The 18673-nt window shown below is 40.7% G+C and overlaps 1 protein-coding gene across 21 annotated transcripts in view; it reads left to right on the top strand.

Annotated features, from left to right (window-relative positions):
* The window catches only part of adgrl2a (adhesion G protein-coupled receptor L2a), a 177242-nt gene that overhangs the window by 13363 nt on the left and 145206 nt on the right, over window positions 1-18673 (top strand). For 20 of the 21 annotated variants that reach the window (XR_008752843.1, XM_055862295.1, XM_055862290.1 and 17 more), the window contains exon 2: window positions 17666-17839. Coding sequence is in view for 20 of the 21 variants with exons in the window: in XM_055862295.1 (XP_055718270.1) it covers window positions 17740-17839 (100 nt within the window). In the remaining variant the exon portion in view is untranslated. Of the gene's footprint in view, window positions 1-2918; window positions 2995-17665; window positions 17840-18673 lie in introns of all 21 variants that reach the window. The other variant, XM_055862276.1, reaches the window with a different exon arrangement.

The following is an 18673-nucleotide window of genomic DNA, read 5'->3' on the forward strand; positions in this document are numbered from 1 at the left end:
TCTGGAGCATCAGCATTTGTGGGTTTGATTACAGGCTTAAAATGGCTAGAAACAAAGACCTTTCTCCTGAAAATCATCAGTCTATTCTTGTTCTGAGAAAGGGAGGCTATTCCATGCGAGAAATTGCCAAGAAACTAAAGATCTCGCACAACGCTGTGTACTACTCCCATCACAGAACTGCGCAAACTGGCTCTAACCAGAATAGAAAGAGGAGTGGGAGGCCCTGGTGCACAACTGAGCAAGAGGCCAAGTACATTAGAGTGTTTAGTTTGAGAAACAGACGCCTCACAAGTCCTCAACTGGAAGCTTCATTAAATAGTACCCGCAAAACACCAGTCTCAACGTCAACACTGAAGAGGCGACTCCGGGATGTTGGCCTTCTAGGCAGAGTGCCTCTGTCCACTATCTGTGTTCTTTTGCCCCTCTTAATATTTTATTTTTACTGGCCAGTCTGAGATTTGTATTTTTCTTTGCAACTCTGCAAAGAGAGTCGCCTATTTGCATCCCATCGCCTCTTCATTTTTGATGTTGAGACTGGTGTTTTGCGGGTACTATTTAATGAAGCTTCCAGTTTTCAGTTGTGCTAACATAATTGCAAAAGGGTTTTCTAATGATCAATTAGCCTTTTAAAATGATAAACTTTGATTAGTTAACACAATGTGCCATTGGAACACAGGAGTGATGGTTGCTGATAATGGGCCTCTGTACGCCTATGTAGATATTCCATAAAAAAATATGCCGTTTCCAGCTACAGTAGTCATTTACAACATTAACAATGTCTGCACTGTATTTCTGATCAATCTGATGTTGTTTTAATGGACACATTCTTTTTTCAAAAACAAGAACATTTCTAAGTGACCCCAAACGTTTGAACGGTAGTGTACGACAATTACAGACATCAACGTTGTCATTTTTGCTCATGTTACTGAAGTGAAGTTGTGTCGTTGGCGTGCTTAGCCTAAGCGTAAATACATATGGGGACATACTGTTTGTCGATTTTCATTTTTTACTTCCATACCATTCCATCTCTGTTTTTTTTGCCAGATAGAAGAGGTTTTAATTCACTTTAGGTTTACAGCTAATACCTATAAGGGTCACTGGTCTGCACTAAGGATGGTTACTGAAGTTATGATTGGACATTGAATCAGTGTGGAATTTCTCAATGGTTGCAATCTGGTGTCATGAGTTCTCAATTTTATTAAACCAATCACACCATGTTCAAGTCATACCATTAGGAACCAAGTAGACAAAGAGACAGCATTGTGGAACATGTCAACAAAGACAATTCAAGTCTTGTGTTCGTGGGGAATCTTGGGTTGGGTCCTATTTAAGCAATTGCCTTTGTCAAAGCCACATTAGTCCTGTAATTAGATTATCTTCTATCGCCGTGGCTTAGTGCATTTTGTTGTTCTGTGAATGCCTCTCTCATGTCAAGAAACATTTAAGTAGATATCTCACAGGGAGCCTGTTGTCTTGTGAGGAGATTTCCACCACTAAACAAGGGCCATTATCGAGATATTACCCTCTCTCGCAGCATGGTGCTCTGTTATCACACTTCCTCCATATTCATATGGAGTTTTTAACTCCCTATTATAATTTTGTATAATTTAGAGCTGTGGTAATTACACTTCAGTGGATTACCTGTGCAGAGATACCAAAGATGGCAATCTATACCTCATGCTGGCTCGGCGTAGCAGTTCAAAGGTACGACCTAGACTGAAATGTTATCAGTTTGTATAACACAGAATGGGTCAACCTTTCAGGATTTGTTTGGGGATTTGAATTCCTTTGGTATTCAAAAGGAGAGGGTTTATGACAGGAAAGATCATTTTACCAGTGAATATTTTATCTCCAATTCGCTTACAGTTTGCTGTGTCATCCTCTGTGTCTTTGGATTTGCCGACTTTGGTCCAGTTATTCTGAGTTGTTTGTTTCCCCTCCTTTGTTATCACAAAAGAGCAAACACATCTTAAACATACACAAGGTGCAGCAGCAGTGATTGCTGTATCGGTTGTCCTGCTGTGGGTGGTAGAGGGCGATAACGTTGCCAGTAAGCCATTTACATTCGAATCATTTTTTATCACGCCAAGACTCTGATTCTCGGTAAAGATTATTCTCCATTGAAGGGAGGCACGTCCTTTTGAAAGGGAAATATCTTTGCATGACTGACGTTGTAGCTTTAACAAAAGGGATTGTAAATAAGATGCTAACACTCAATATATATCTGCTATATTGAAAAAAAAATATATCGATGAAATGGAATGGGGCTGTTTAACATCGTAGGTTGCAATATGTGTCGTGTTTGTTTATTGTTCAGCACTTTGGTTATATAGCAACATGTAATACGGCAATTATAATCAATTGTTTTCAGTTTCATAGAGCACTGACAATGTATTCTGTTTAAGTTTTATGCATCTGTAAAAACCAATCCATTCTCACTATAATGTTATGTCAAAGCCCACAATGTTTACACCTTGAAGATAACACAGCTGAAACTAGTTCAACATTTTCTGACTTCCTCTTTGTTCAAAGACGATGAGTTGTTGCAACCCCAGTCAGTCTACAGTAGGCCTTGACACACAACTGGGCTCCACTCTGTTGCAGTTATGCAGACGGGCTTGCTCAATGAGCCAATCCCGAGGACGTTTGCGTCACAATCGTTCGTATAACACTGGGTGAACACATGTTAATGAACATGTAACTGCTCAGATGGAAGCTCAGTCCAAAAGCTGCTCTCTGTCACAACCCGAGGCAGAGGGCAACGAGCACTGATACTGATCGAACAAGGCCTTAAATAGGATGTAAATGAATTAATATAGCTCCACAAACAAACCAGTTTAAAATGGCTGCATTGAATGAATGAGTATTTATGATATTACAGTGCCTAAAATCTGTTTATAATAGTTTTTCCTTTACAGAAATATACTTCACGTTGTACGGTGCATTGGAGAGGCAAACCATTCATTTGCAAGCAACAGTATCTTTAAAAAAAAGGTAAATATACCATCACAAGGTTTAACAAGTTGCATTACCTGTTAGTTGCATTACCTGTTAATATTTAGGGCTGACAACTGATTGCTCTCAAGAAATACTACACCAACGTCTTTCGTCTCCCGGTTTCCTGATGAGAGTCAACCAGTGTTATTCTACCTTGTTTATTAGCATGCAATGACATACGACACTTCCCTTGTCTCACGAAGGCATTCACGTCGTCTTTTGAGATTGAAAATAGATGCTATAGTGGCGAGAAAATGTAGAGAGTGAAGTTTGACGTGTCTGCTCCAGTGCTGGCTCAATGTGTTTGTGTTTCTGCTTTAAGGGAAAGGTCCTTGCTCTGCTGTCTATTTTAGTAAGGGCTGAGATTATAGCATCCCTCATTTTGCTTTCGTTTGTCCTTCCTCGGAGCCATCGGAAGGATCAAAGCCTCAATTACATAGTGTGCCAGGACAGGAAAACTGGAGTATAATGTGTAATCCTAAAGAATTAGCACATCTTCTTAAACTATTGTTTTGCCGATACTGCACACCACACTTCTGTGCACTTCATATACACAATCATATCACTGTATAGTGTCTCCTACCATACCCTTTTTCTTCTTTGTCTTCCAGTGATAGCAAAGATTTGTCCGTATGGAGATAAATTGGCTGCTTACCTACTTGCTCCACATCCATTCTAGATGTTGCTTTTACGAGTCATCGTCTGTGTTACGTTTTTCATGTTTAGTGTTGCCACCCACCATCTTAAAAATTAACCTTCCTGTTGAATAATGCCTCGCGATCATGGTGAATTATTGATGGTCCTGGTCCTTAATAGGGGGACAGAGCAGGCTTTTTACCCATTCATCTGCTTATTTTCATCCTGTTGTACAGAGAGCTTAAAGCTGCTCACTGGTGCAATTAATGGTAAAGGTAACCACACTTCCACTTGCATGGAGGAAAAAACAAGTATTGTGAACCTAACGGTATACTTTTTCAGTATCGACACTATCTACTGTCCTTTTGTGACACTAAGTATTATGTGTTCTATCTGTGTACTGTATACAACTCATGTGTTGTATCCGCGTGGCAAATTAAAGCTCAGACAGCCTTGGCGATTTGCCATAGCCTTGGAAGTTGTCTCTCTGACCGGGTTGTTATTAGATGTTGAAGTTTGATTCGGGAACACGTCAGCACAGATGAAGTGGACAACATTGACCCGACACCCAGTATTTTGTGCCAAGTGCCTGTCTGACTTTGTCTTCACCAATACCGCATTGTATCATTTTTTAATGAGCGCAACACTGATGCATTCCGCTGAAATTGAGAAGATGAGCTAAGGAGAACTTGGCTGGACCAACTGCCGAGCTTCATTTTGTGATCCCTGATTTGTTATGACTAATTTAGGCACAGCATCGTGGCACAATGGCTCATAGGACAAACGCCTCTGTTTTGCTCATGAAATGCTCTCTGAACAAAAATCCTACAAAATATATCCACATTGGGTTGTGTCTGTCTCCCTGCATCCACAATGTTATACTGAGAGTATTCCATGCACTATCTGTCTTTTTCAAGGATAAATGTATAGTATCAAGGACTTATTGGAGTTGATTGGCAGGTACTATCGCCATGAGACACCTATATAAATGGTGGGCCTCACATTTCTGACCTCCTTATTTATCTTCCTGTATTACTGTCAGCCTATTAATTCCTGAGCTGAGAAGCATTGACAATGGCACCATCTAACAGCTATGGCAGAACCATTCTTATCTCCTTTGTCTTGAAAGGAATAGTTTTGTGCTATCAGTAAATGGAAATTACATTTTCAAATTTGATTTGCTATAATCCACTTCACTTCCTCTAAAACATCAAAATGACCCCTAATAATGTATGGAACCTGTCTTAAAAATTGTTACCATCTCAAATCATCTAGCTATAATCTACATGGAGAGACAGGTATAGGCATCTCCCAGAACGAATAGGGTTTTCTGTTGCGTTGCTAAAATGATTATGGGGTTACGGATTCCATACTAGTGGGAGAAACGGCAAAACAACGCAAACCATGTTATGGTATACAGCCCAATAAGATTATCACATTCTTAAATACAAAGAAATACACATATTTCCATGCTGAACCAGAGAAGATACTTGAACCACTGTTTGGGATCAGAATGTAGACATATGATATTGTATGTAATAGAGATGGTGTAGATTTCCCACCAATATGTTTATTACTGGTTTATTGTTGACTTGTATTAACTAAGTGAATTCGTACTGAGTTATATGTCTTGCTCATCCAAGACATATTTTGGTTAGTGGCCTTTTTCCTTTTTCTCCCCCAATGCTTTATTAATGACCCATCTTAGGTCATGATTGTTTTATTTAGTAGCCATATGTCCTGACCAATGGGGAACGCGCTAATCGATTAATTGAATGGCCAGTAAAAATGATTTATGGAGAGAACACAAAGAGCAATGGGCGGTACAGTTCCAACCTTAGAGATGTGTTCACTGTGTAGTCTGCACTGCTGTATCATGCTCTATGGTGGAGGTGTAGCAAAACTGAATGGTTACTCTTTGCTACATTCAGAGAAAAATCCCAATATTTAGTTATATTCTGAAAAAAGCTGTGTTCATATACTCTGAGACGATTAAGTAGAGCTAGTTAATAACTGAGAATGGGAAAAGACTTACCTGACTCAGATCTCTGAGTTGTAGATCAGTGTCTATGATTGCATGACAGTGCAAGTTGTCATTGTTTTAGAAGCAAAATGGAGGAGCAGTATTTTAGTCCTGAAAAGACAGCTCTGACTACTGCAATATGTTTTGGATAAGGGAGAGGGGCGTAATGAATTGTTAGCTAATCATTTTTTACTGGACTCGTGAAAATGTACACACACACAACATTTATATAAGAGATTGTACGCCATCTGTTGCAACATTTCATTTTCCTAAAATAGTTTAGTGACCCAATTTACTGCTACTTCAGAAAAGTCAGATTTTTTGTGTTTTTGCTTTGTGTGCCCCCTTCCCTTCTCGTCCCTCCCAGAATAGCTGTAGCAAAGCTGTTCTGGTGAGCAGTGTGTGTGTTTGACCTAGTATTTCGCCATGATGATCTCTGTCAGGGTCATGGGGCTGTGTTCAGGGGCAACAGCAGTCGCACTGTGTTTGGTTATGGTGTCAGTCATGCTCCTTGTTCTAACTCTGCTCCATGCTGCTCTCAATCATTCCGCCACCGAGGGGTCAGCGACTTGATTCCACTCCACGCCATTTTCGAACTCAGTGGGACTCCGCAAGTCATCTGATCACCGGCTCAATCTCTTCCCCACCGGAGGGAGAATTTTCTGATTTACGCTTGCAAATTGTACATCTGCAGCAGTGTCAGAGAAGAAATGCAATCTCTTTAAGGAATATATTTCCTCAACGATCCAGGCTAGGTTACTACATGACTGAGCCACAGGTCCCTATGTATTTTATGCCTTCAAAGATTATAGTTTTTTACTTGGTAAGACATGAGGATAAGGAGAGTTTGGACAAATGTGGAAAGGACTATAGTGTGAATGTATGATTTTTTAAATTTTTTAAACCAAATGGGAGCAGCTATATTTTCATTCAACATGTGCTGAAACCAGCACACCAAATCATTGGATGCGATTTACATTTTGGTGAATCACTGGCGCCCTTTTTTACATTGTTGGGATGTTCCGTGACAATTAACATCCCTACTCTTTCTTGAAGCCCGGGGGCTAATGCAGAGGTCAAGCAACACCTGCAGGCTGTCAATCTTTTATTGTAACCTAAACCCATCCCCCTCTGTCGCTTTATCCTGTCTCCTCCCCATTCTTCCAGACCTCGTTTCAAATAATAGCCAGCTCTTCCTCTATTCTCTTGTGGCCCTCTTCAGCAGCTTGAGAGGGACAACAGATCTTTGTCCAAAGGACTTAGCATTCTTTCACATCTGCCACTTGTTCTCGGGGCCCGTCATTCAAATTTCAAACTGTCCCTTTTTAATAGCTCCCTTCCTCCCAAATACTTAGCTTTTGTTGCTTTTTATTCGAAAGAACAAATGGGCACAGCAATTCACGTTTGTCACTCTTACTTCAATTTGATTATAAAGCTGCCTGCCGGTGCTTTGGTTGGGTACAGCAAGTGCACATATGCTGAAAGCCTTTGGGCCAACACCTCTGTGGCTTCTCCATCTCTCCGAGTACATCTGTCTGCATTTGCCTCGTATTTAGCAAAGACAATGCTGTGCCTGTTGACATTTCACAATCTGTCCTTACCATTCACAGTACATTGACCTCCTATCATGCTTCTTGTGAAATTGAAAGTAGCCTAGGATGATGATTCCTCTGACAACGTTCGATATGACAGTCGGCACTTTTTAAGGCCCGTCTCAGATCAAATCAGAGTCAAGAGTTGGTTAAGAAAACAGTCAGGATATGATCACCGGTGGTTTCGGCTCTAGCTACAAGGTAAAAAAGGTCTCCAGCAGAGAAGGGAGACCTCGGTACGTTTAATGATGAGAATGGCAGGCAGGCAGACTCCCCCATTCGCCTTTGGTGTCTCAGCATGCTAAACACTCTCAGCATGATACAAAGATTATTAAAGTATAGAACTGTTATCATCCATTTACAGAACACCCATTCTCCATGTAGTAGGGATCTACCGTCTCATTTAGTTATTTATTTCCGATGTGGGGGAGCCTGCTGCCTCTGAGGCAGACAGTGCAGCGCTGTTGAAGACATTCTGTCGTTGTCCGACTCAGTCTTAGTCAGGAAATCTGTGGTGCTGCAGGCTGCAGCTGCTACATCCCTACCTATATGATGCTGATATAGAAGCCTACTCATACTGATACAGTACCATGGCCTCAAGCAAAGGAAATGTTTTCTTGTCTCTCTGTATCTGCTCCAGTATGGGTTTTTCATGAAAACTACAATAGTGCATAAATGTGTTTTTAGGTCATAAAGGATTTCAGTGCAACTCTCTTTTTTTTAAGTGCTCTTCAGTTGCACTGTAGTTTAATTTTCAAGATAAAGGAAACTAGGCTCCTGTTATGACGATTTCGCCCTATATTGAAAAAGCTATGAGAGCCGTCCCTGCTCCCCGTGAGGCGATTGTGAAAAGTAAAGTCGGAATATGTTTGTGGTCTTTCAAGGTCATCTCAATTCCTATTGCAGCCATGATACAGAGTTGGCATATTTTATGTTTGCTTTGTCCAAACCAGTTTTGTACGGGATGGCACCTTGCTTGTGAAAAGGACATCTCTTAGCCCATACACATGTAACAGTATTGATTCCGTACCTCTCTATTTATTTATTTGTTTTTTCTTTCATACCCATCCCCCCACCACCTCCCACCCCTTCGGAGGACAAAGGCAACCTTGTTTTACACTCTTGTTTGTACAGATATTTTGCTACATACATTTCACATATATGGCACTTTTCCACATGGTATTACATGACAAAAATACAGTTCAGTATACACACCACATACAAAAAGGTATTCAGACACATCCGGCACACATGATTCCTGGAGCTCTCGGCCCCAGCCACTACAGATCAAGAGTTTTTTAATCTCATCCCTCAGCTACTCTCAGCCCATCCCACCTACCACCCGCTCTTGTTTTCCATGTGTCATATACACTACTCAAAAAAATAAAGGGAACACTTAAACAACACAATGTAACTCCAAGTCAATCACACTTCTGTGAAATCAAACTGTCCACTTAGGAAGCAACACTGATTGACAATAAATTTCACATGCTGTTGTGCAAATGGAATAGACAAAAGGTGGAAATTATAGGCAATTAGCAAGACAACCCCAATAAAAGAGTGGTTCTGCAGGTGGTGACCACAGACCACTTCTCAGTTCCTATGCTTCCTGGCTGATGTTTTGGTCACTTTTGAATGCTGGCGGTGCTTTCACTCTAGTGGTAGCATGAGACGGAGTCTACAACCCACACAAGTGGCTCAGGTAGTGCAGCTCATCCAGGATGGCACATCAATGCGAGCTGTGGCAAGAAGGTTTGCTGTGTCTATCAGCGTAGTGTCCAGAGCATGGAGGCGCTACCAGGAGACAGGCCAGTACATCAGGAGACGTGGAGGAGGCCGTAGGAGGGCAACAACCCAGCAGCAGGACCGCTACCTCCGCCTTTGTGCAAGGAGGAGCACTGCCAGAGCCCTGCAAAATGACCTCCAGCAAGCCACAAATGTGCATGTGTCTGCTCAAACGGTCAGAAACAGACTCCATGAGGGTGATATGAGGGCCTGACGTCCACAGGTGGGGGTTGTGCTTACAGCCCAACACCGTGCAGGACGTTTGGCATTTGCCAGAGAACACCAAGATTGGCAACTACGCTGACAGACACAGCAAACCTTGCCACAGCTCGCATTGATGTGCGCATTAAGGTGAGTGATTAGACCCATTCTCTCAAATCTTCCTGTAGATCTTCTTAACTAAAATCTCTCACCCCAAAATATTTCTCTGCTGCTGCAACCACCACATCCGTCTTCTGCGATTTCCGCTCCTTTAACGCAGTGCAGTTGACCACCAACCTGACTCATCCTCTCCGGATCTGGCTCCCAGTCTAATCACTCACCTTTCAGCTATCTTCCACTCGCTTCTCTGCCTCGGCATAGGAAACTTTCTGCCCAACTCAAACTCTGGCAATCTCAACCTGTCTCTCTCTCTCTCTCTCACAGGGCGCTTCAGATCCCCAGCTGCACGGGCACCCCCACAGTTGACCCACAGTGCTCTCTCTATCCCAAACTGTACAGTCCCTCTGACTAAGCCCTCCTGTGACAATACCTCTAGTACTAACTCAGACCCAGGTGCAGAGAAACACAGCAGGCAGAGGTGAGGGTAAATCCAGAATGATTACTGAAGTATTCACAGGGAAAACAAGTGCACATGAGTACACTACAAAACAAGACAAGAGACCTGAGCAACCGGCTCAGCTCCATAGAACCTAAATAGTCCTAAACCGGGTGAACCCAATAATCCCAATCAGGCTCACCTGGACACTAGAAACATAAGGGTGCCCTCCAGTGGCACCCTCAGGGATAATACTCCACGATGACCTCTAACCTGTGACACACTCATACGCATTTCTCACATCATGGGATCTCCTTCTAAACACTGCTGCAGCATGTCCGAATCCTTGGCACCATAAGCGCCGTAGCGGGTTCGGAACATTGGCCTTCACAGAATAGCAAATCTAATCTAACCTGACGTTATCAGGTAGAAACTCTGTCAACGCTCAACAAGACAGACAGGTTATTCTTACTCTCGCCATTGCCACTGGGTCTACGTCTCACCAAACGGCTGGCGTCCTAAACACCAGGACTGTTGTTTTTCATTTGATCTACCTCTAGACTCAATGCTACCCCACTGATAACGCTTTAGAGTGGCGCCGTCTTCCGGAGAGCAAAGCACGCCACAGGTTGAGCCTGAGCCGTGAGGCTTCCTCTGGGCGGAGGATGCACAAATAATCGAAACAATTCCTCTTCTCGAAACGAGCACAGATATAACTGTTCCCAGTTTGTCCTTCAACCAGCTTGACACAACGTACAGGGCTGTGAAAAATAATTTCCGCCCTATCTGATTTTCTCTATTTTTGCAAAAAAAATTTTTGACTGAATGTTATCAGATCTTTAACCAAAACCTAATATTAGATAAAGGGAACCGGAGTTTACAAATAAACCCCCTTGTATGAAAAAGTAATTGCCCCCTTTCACTCAATAACTGGTTGTGCCACCTTTAACTGCAGCCAAATGATTCCTGTAGTTGTTGATCACATCGCTGTGGAGGAATTCTGGCCCACGTGCAGAATTGCTTTAACTCAGTGACATTTGTGGGTTTTCACACATGAACTGCTCGTTTCCAGTCCTGCCACAACGTTTCAATTGGGATTAGGTTTGGACTTTGACATTATAAAACTATTCATGTAGACTTGATTGTGTGTTTTAGATCATTGTCTTGCTGCATGACCCAGCTCACAGATGGATGGCCTGACATTCTCCTGTAGAATTATCTGAGCAGAATTCATGGTTCCCTCTATTAGGGCACATTGTCTAGGTTCTGTGGCAGCAAAGCATCACCCTTTTTTGACCTTTATTTATCTAGGCAAGTCAGTTAAGAACAAATTCTTATTTTCAATGACAGCCTAGGAACAATGGGTTCCTAGGCTGTTCAGGGGCAGAACAACAGTTTTTTACCTTGTCAGCTTGGGGATTCGATCTTACAACCATTCGGTAACTAGTCCAACGCTCTAACCACTAGGCTACCTGCCGTCCCTTGCCATCACCATGCTTGACCGTTGGTATGAGGTTCTTCCTGTGAAATGCAGTGTTTGGTTTTCTCCAGGCATAATGTGAACCATGTCGTCCAAAAAGTTACACTTTTGAATCATCTGTCCATAGAACCTCATACCAAAGGTCAAAAAGTAAAAACCACTGAGCTAGCAAGCAGATTGTTGATTTGCTGTAGAGCTATAGGATCGGGTGCAGCACATACGTCAAATTGTAGGGAGAGAGTATTGCCATAAATTAATATGCCACTCCAAAAATTGGTTGGTGATCAAGAATACGAACCGTTTACTTTGCAAGCTCACCAGCAAAAGGGAATCAAGCAGTTACTAACATAGGCCTTCTGGTTTTTTGGTATGTCAAAAAATCATTTCCTTGAATTTGGAATTTATTGTTCAAATTAATTATTATATAATCAAAATGGTTGTAGACAAAATAATGAAAAGGGCTGTCTGGTAGCCTCAATAAATGAACAAAGATTTGTAGTTGAACAAATCATCGCCTGTATAGATTTTTATTACTTGACTTGAGACTTGACATGCTCTTAGAATGCAAGACTTGAACTTGACTCAACCCATTCTACTTGGGCCTCAACTTTAGACTTGGACCTTGTGGCTTGTCACTCGAATAATAGTGACTTGGCCCCACCTCTGCTTAAAACCGTGTGATAATCTCCCACCATCATAATAATAATAATAATAATATAGTGTTTTCCCTGCAAGCTCAATCGATTGTTATGTATATTTTCGAAGAAGTGTGGATCATCATTATTTGGACTGTATAGATTAATGAGCCAAATGTGTTTATCGTCCAATAGCATTTTTTAAAAGGATCCACTTTCCTTGTGGGTCTGTTTGGACAATTTGCACTTTCGGATCAAAATGATTGTTAATTAATATAATCACCCCTTTAGATTTTTTTTCTCCCACAGAAATAAATATGTCCTTCCCAGTCCATTTCCCACACAACATCATCTATAGTTGTAGAGTGAGTTTCCTGTAAACAATATGTATTATATTCATTATCTTTTAGCTAGGTAAAGATTGATCGTCTTTTTATAATCTGCTAAACCATTACAAATTATAATTAGCTATACTTATTTTACCACTTACCATAACGAGATACAAGTTTCAGTTATACTTACCAGAATACATGAATTGACTAACAAAAAGTACCATTGCAATCAAGCTGCTAGGCATATCTATATATGAGATTTCTAATGTTCCTAACAGTCCTCCTTTGTCCCTCCTCTAAAACGTCACATGGGTATCATTTTTTGATTTTCATTGTGCTCTCCATAACATTGATCCTAGGGCCCGTGAGAAGTTGGGACACTTCCCTTGAAAAAAAGCTCAAAGTGCCACTTACGGCACAAAAACAGGTTAGAGCAGCAAGAATTTCTACCCCTTTCACCTCGTTTGTAATATACATATTTGGTATAATTGTATTTTTCTTATCCCCAAATGCATTCATTTTAAAATTAGACAGATAATACAAATAGGTAGTTCCTACAAAAATAGAATTACCTTTAACAAGTAGCAGGCAGTAGAAAATTGAAATGTCAGGAAGCAAATATAACATAAGATTCAATGTAATCTGTGTTTCTGGTCATTCCTCATACCAATAATAAAGATCAGTAAGAACAGAAATAATGATAATGATAATAGCAACAATAACATCAATAATCAGGATAATACCAATAATGATAATAATACCAACTGTAGTATTAGCATTAAAATAATAATACTATTAGTGACAATAATAGGAACCACAGTTGTACAGATTAACATACCATTCATAATAGCTAAAATTATTTGGTGTAAGAAAATATTACCATTTCTGTCCCATACAGTCCCTGTCATCATCACCTAATAGCAGCGATGGCGGAATGCATGCATACACACACACACACACTCCCCCCACCTCCCCCACACACACACATGTAGGCACGCAAGCACGCACTCACGCACACACACACACACACACACACACACACACACACACACACACACACACACACACACACACACACACACACACACACACACACACACACACGAGTAGGCTTGCTATGTGAATGCGCATACAGTTGTAACCGTACGTGAGGAGTGCCAATTGTGCAGGGGCCTCATTTATAACCGTTGTGTAAAATTGAACACTAAATATCTGCTAAAGATTTATAAACTTGGCGCATGCCATACATACCCATGTTTCCCATTCTAAGTCAGACTTGTCATAAAATTGCACCCGTGGATGAGAATTATAATACCGCCTGAAAAACTCCCACCACTCATCTTTTATGGTGACAATAACGCCCTTATTTACTGTATAGTTTGGAAGTATTGGAATTAGGCCAAGACTGTATCTAAAGGAACTGCAATGGCGAACTTGATCGAATGTCTTCAGAGGAGTTTGTGTTATCTGACTGTTTCTGAAAGACGAAAACAATTGCAAATTGTTGTGGACCTGTAAATAGATTGTTTAAATGCAATAATAATTTGTATTCACATTTTCCTCAAACATAAATATGCCACTGCCCGTGAATTTTGAAACATTGTCTACTGGGATAAAAAAAAAATACTATAGTAGGCCTACACACTTCAATGCAAAATATCAACTGTCTGCTCACCTTTTAAATAGTACTGTATCTTAGAAATCACACACCCTATCGGTTACATAGAGCAAAAACGTTTAATTATAATATCCTACGCCAATTAAATGGAAGATGCGCATGGTCATTTGGTGTATGGCTACTATGGGAATATAAACTCATCATGACCAGAACAGGTGAGGAATTTATTCTGCAGTGGTTGTGATGTGTATTATGTTTATAAATTAACTATTTTCTACGTTAGAAATGTCACATTACAGTACTCAGACATTGCCTACAAAAGTCAATGGAAAAGCTGAACCGTTTGATCTACCATTTAACTCGCATAGAGTAAAATAGGCTACTTGAAATAGCTTATCTATTTACTACTGTGAAGCGGGTCCAATTAAATGAGAGCTGGGTGAATGGTAGTCTATCCTAACTTGTTATAGGCCTATAAGCTATTTTGCAAGTAGCATATGAAACCATCACAGTCAGAAAGGTGAGGAATTTATTCTGCAATGATCATGGAAATGAAAAAAATATGAAAATATATGCCTATTTCTAATTATTGTAGTATGCAAAGATAAATCGCTTTTCTCACTAATGGCAAATGATTGCATCTTGTTATTATATTTAACTAGGCCTACACATTTTTTTGTTATGAATGTGTTATCATATATTCCCCATTTGTACTAGACATTCTCATGTCAAGTTCAGTTTTTATAAATGTGACCGGCCGCCTCGATTCGGTCTTATGTAGCAAACATTTTTATTGTGTTTTTATTTTACATTGGATAAAAGTAGAAACTCAGAGCTAGAAAATGGTAGATCATACACTGCAGTTGAAGAACATTGGTAAAGTAATTCTGCTTTGATAGTTGATAAACTTGTAACCCAACTTTTGAGAAAATGGGCCTTGAATGTTTTGGTACACCCACTGGAGAGGTCTTCTTTGTCTACACCCATTCAGCATCGCACACCGTCTCTTAAGACTTGGCCCCACCCATCTCTTTAAGGATTCACATGTGATGCCATTTGCAAAACAGAGTGATTAGTTTAGTGAACAATATAAGATTTCAGGACTAAAAGTGGTGAATGTAGTAGCCTACAATAAAAAAATAAAAACTCCAGGTAAAAATACATTATCTAGTCCTTGGCCTATATCCTAATCTGATTTTCGTGCAGGTCATGTTACTCTTCACATTATCGTCTCTGGTAAACACACACTGTATCAAATAAAATCAAAAGATGATTTGTCACATGCACAGGATGCAGAAGGTGTAAACAGTACAGTGAAATGGTTACTTGCATTGTAGCAATATCAAAAACAGAGTGTGCAGATAAAATATTTTATATATATTAGATATTTATTAGATTACGCTTATCTGACACACTTGTCTAGATTGATGGGTCATGTGAAGAAAATGCTATAACCAACCTCCAGCCACATCTAGCTAAGTGAATGGGTCACTTATCTAGACATGTACACATGTTCATGAAATACAATTGATGGCCGTAATCACCCCCAGACACACCTGGCTAACTTGATGGGTCATGTAATCATCTCGGGTGAAGTGTTTTGTGTAGACATGTTGCTAGGTAGCTAGCTAAACAATGGACCGGCATAATCCCAACTCATACTACTACCAACCAATACAAACATTGTCGTAGCTGTAGTATATATCTCCAGGTTGCTAAAGCTAACCAACCAGGTTCAATGTTAGCTAGCTAACATTAGGCTCAAACTAAGAATGCAAATTGATTTCTGATTTGAATAAGGTTTCCCTATCTAGCTAACAGTATGATTTAACTTGCAATGAAAACGACTTTGACAAAATTAGAAACGTATAATATCTGAAAATGTAGATAGACTCTTACCTGTATACATGGATGAATGTTTCACAGCAGACTGGAACCATTTAACTAAGTTTTATTTGTAGCTGCATCTTGTTTATCATGAGTAGCTCCTCCCACCCCAAAATCCTTCCCCTCTCACAGATTCAGGACCCCTGTTTATCGTCCCATCCGAAAGACGGTACCCTACACAGGGTACCAATGCCCCAGGGCAGTGATTGGGGACATTGCCCTGTGTAGGGTACCGTATTTTGGATGGGACGGTAAACAGGTGTCCTGACTCTCTGTGTCATTAAATATCCCATGGCACTTATCATAGGGGTGTTAACCCCAGTGTCCTGGCTAAATTCCAATCTGGCCCTCATACCACCATGGCTACCTAATCATCCCCAGCTTCCAACTGGTTCATTCATCCCTTGTAACTATTCCCCAGGTCATTGCTGTAAATGACAATGTGATCTCAGTCAACTTACCTGGTAAAATAAATCAACCTATTGCTCCACAAAAGCCGCAGGCCTTGCAGAGCAAGGGAAACAACTACTTCAAGGTCTCAGAGTGAGTGACGTCACCGATTGAAACACTACCAGCATGCACCGCTAACTAACTAGCCATTTACACACACACAATGTACTGTAATATGGACATTGTTCAGACTCAGATCTGGTTTACAGTGCTCTTAAGAATTCACTAATTATAATCACATTCCGTGATAAATCTGTTTTGATGCCGCATGCAACGACCAGTAACTTAATGCAAGCGAATGCACACGGATAGGTTTTGTATCAGATTTGTGCAATATATTACAAATAGATTTCATCACCATACATTTTTATTTTTATTTTTATTTTACCGTTATTTTACCAGGTAAGTTGACTGAGAACACGTTCTCATTTGCAGCAACAACCTGGGGAATAGTTACAGGGGAGAGGAGGGGGATGAATGAGCCAATTGTAAACTGGGGATTATTAGGTGACCAAATGTTTCAGTAGTGTTATTGTGACTGGCTGACAAGAATACACCTACAAGTACTTACAGCATCTGGAAGAATATTGTGATTCTGGCCTTTGGGGCAGTGTAGCAAGCAGAAAAATAAGAGTGGAGTTGTTTTTGACTTCTTAAAAGGCAAAAGAAAAGAAAAGGTTCTACTGAGGTCCTGTGTGCCTTGTTACCCGAGTGATGGTGGGCCCCTGGGTGAATGTGATAATGGTTGATGGGAGAAGAGGACGGGTGCAGCTAGTGAGTGTAAACATGCAGACAAAGGGGATCCATTAGGAGTGCACACACCACGCATGAGCTTCCAGGTAAGGCATTTTGGTTTCACCCAGCAGCCCGCCAGTCAGTTGTGCACTGTATCCGTGACAGCTAGCTATTTTCCTTTGCAGTAGCAAGAAAACAAACCGACCAATTCAGCCTATATGAATGACAGGTACGGATTGAGTGAGAGGGGAGGGATTTTTGGGGTGGGAGGAGCTACTCATGATAACTTGGTTGTGTTCACTCAGAACAACTGTGTGGAGAGGCGCCATTTGGCTCGCGTGTTTGTTTGTTTGTTTTGGGGCAGCAGATAACTCGGTGAGCACTGCTAGCTCTTGGTCACGTGGAGGTGAAAGCGGGACCTCTGAGTAGTAGCAGCCACTAGGCCCACCCCTATTGAATGGTCACTCAGCACTTAGCTTCCATTAAGGGATTTCCCTCCTCCGGATTATTGACTTTATGTCTTTTTTTTCACTAGCCTGTCTGGATTTGTAGCGTTTTACAGTTTGGGTTTCAAAAATTCCACAGCGAAGAAACTAAAGCACACAGAGCAGCATCAGGGGTGAAGTGTTCAGGAGGATGTTAAAATGAGGATGGTACATATTTTGTGAAATTCAAGACTGACTGACACCACTGGACTTTTGAACATGAGAATAATGTCTCCCTTCCTTTGCCTTGCAGGTGAGAGGATCAAGGATGAACATCTTTGAGAGCTGTTTGCCTGGACTTTAACCCCCAGTCATCGCTCCCAAATCATGCAGAGACCATCCACACAAGGCACTATGGCATGCTCTCTGTGGAAACTACCAACCGTCTGCTGGCTTATTGCAATGGCCCTAATACAGTCTTCAGAGGGTAAGTACACAGTCATGTTATGTGCAATCACCTAATATTGAAATCCTTTGAAGTTAGAAAATTATATATTAATTTCAATGTTTTTTTTGTAACAATTAGACAGGGAACGTGTCAAGGGCCTGTTCTTCTCATTCAATCAATGAAATGTTTGTTGTCTTCCTCAAGTTTAGCATTTAGGCTCCGAAATAAAATTGTCACTTTTGCGTTTGAGTGGCTCGTCTGACTGCACGCAGTAGTTGTATGAATACGGTGGCCTCAGAGGATGAGGGATAATATTGAGTGGTTTCATTAGTTAGTCAATTGTGATTGGTTTGAGATTCTCTGCTTCAAAGCATCAGTTGTCCCTGGTGCGATCAAAGCTTCTACTGGGATACATGTTTCATTTTGCACTGAGATTCCCTTGCATATACTGTACATCTTAACCTAGAGATCTAAACCATACATGTTTTTAATCACAGCAAATTTGGGCTTTGGTTAATAGACTTAATATTGATACGAATCATGCCTAATCGATCTCATAACCATCCAGGCCAACAGAATATGCATAATGGCAGGAATAGTACACCCACAAATGTATTAGGATTTTCAAATATTTCAAATTGAGGCTTTAATGCCAAATGTAGCATCTTTACAATGCAAGGAATCAGTAAAGGCACTGTTTTGGGGTTTTATTTGTGCCAACTGCTCTTTCTTCTAATGGTTGGATTGACGAGGAGTGGTTGTCCTATATGGGTGAATCAAACAAAAAATGATGACATTGTCATGATTTCATAATTTGCTCATGAAAGATAGATGCCAATCCTGTGCATATTATGATCCAATCTATCACCGAGT

Source organism: Salvelinus fontinalis, chromosome 14 (genome assembly GCF_029448725.1).
Source record: "Salvelinus fontinalis isolate EN_2023a chromosome 14, ASM2944872v1, whole genome shotgun sequence".
Taxonomy (NCBI): domain Eukaryota; kingdom Metazoa; phylum Chordata; class Actinopteri; order Salmoniformes; family Salmonidae; genus Salvelinus; species Salvelinus fontinalis.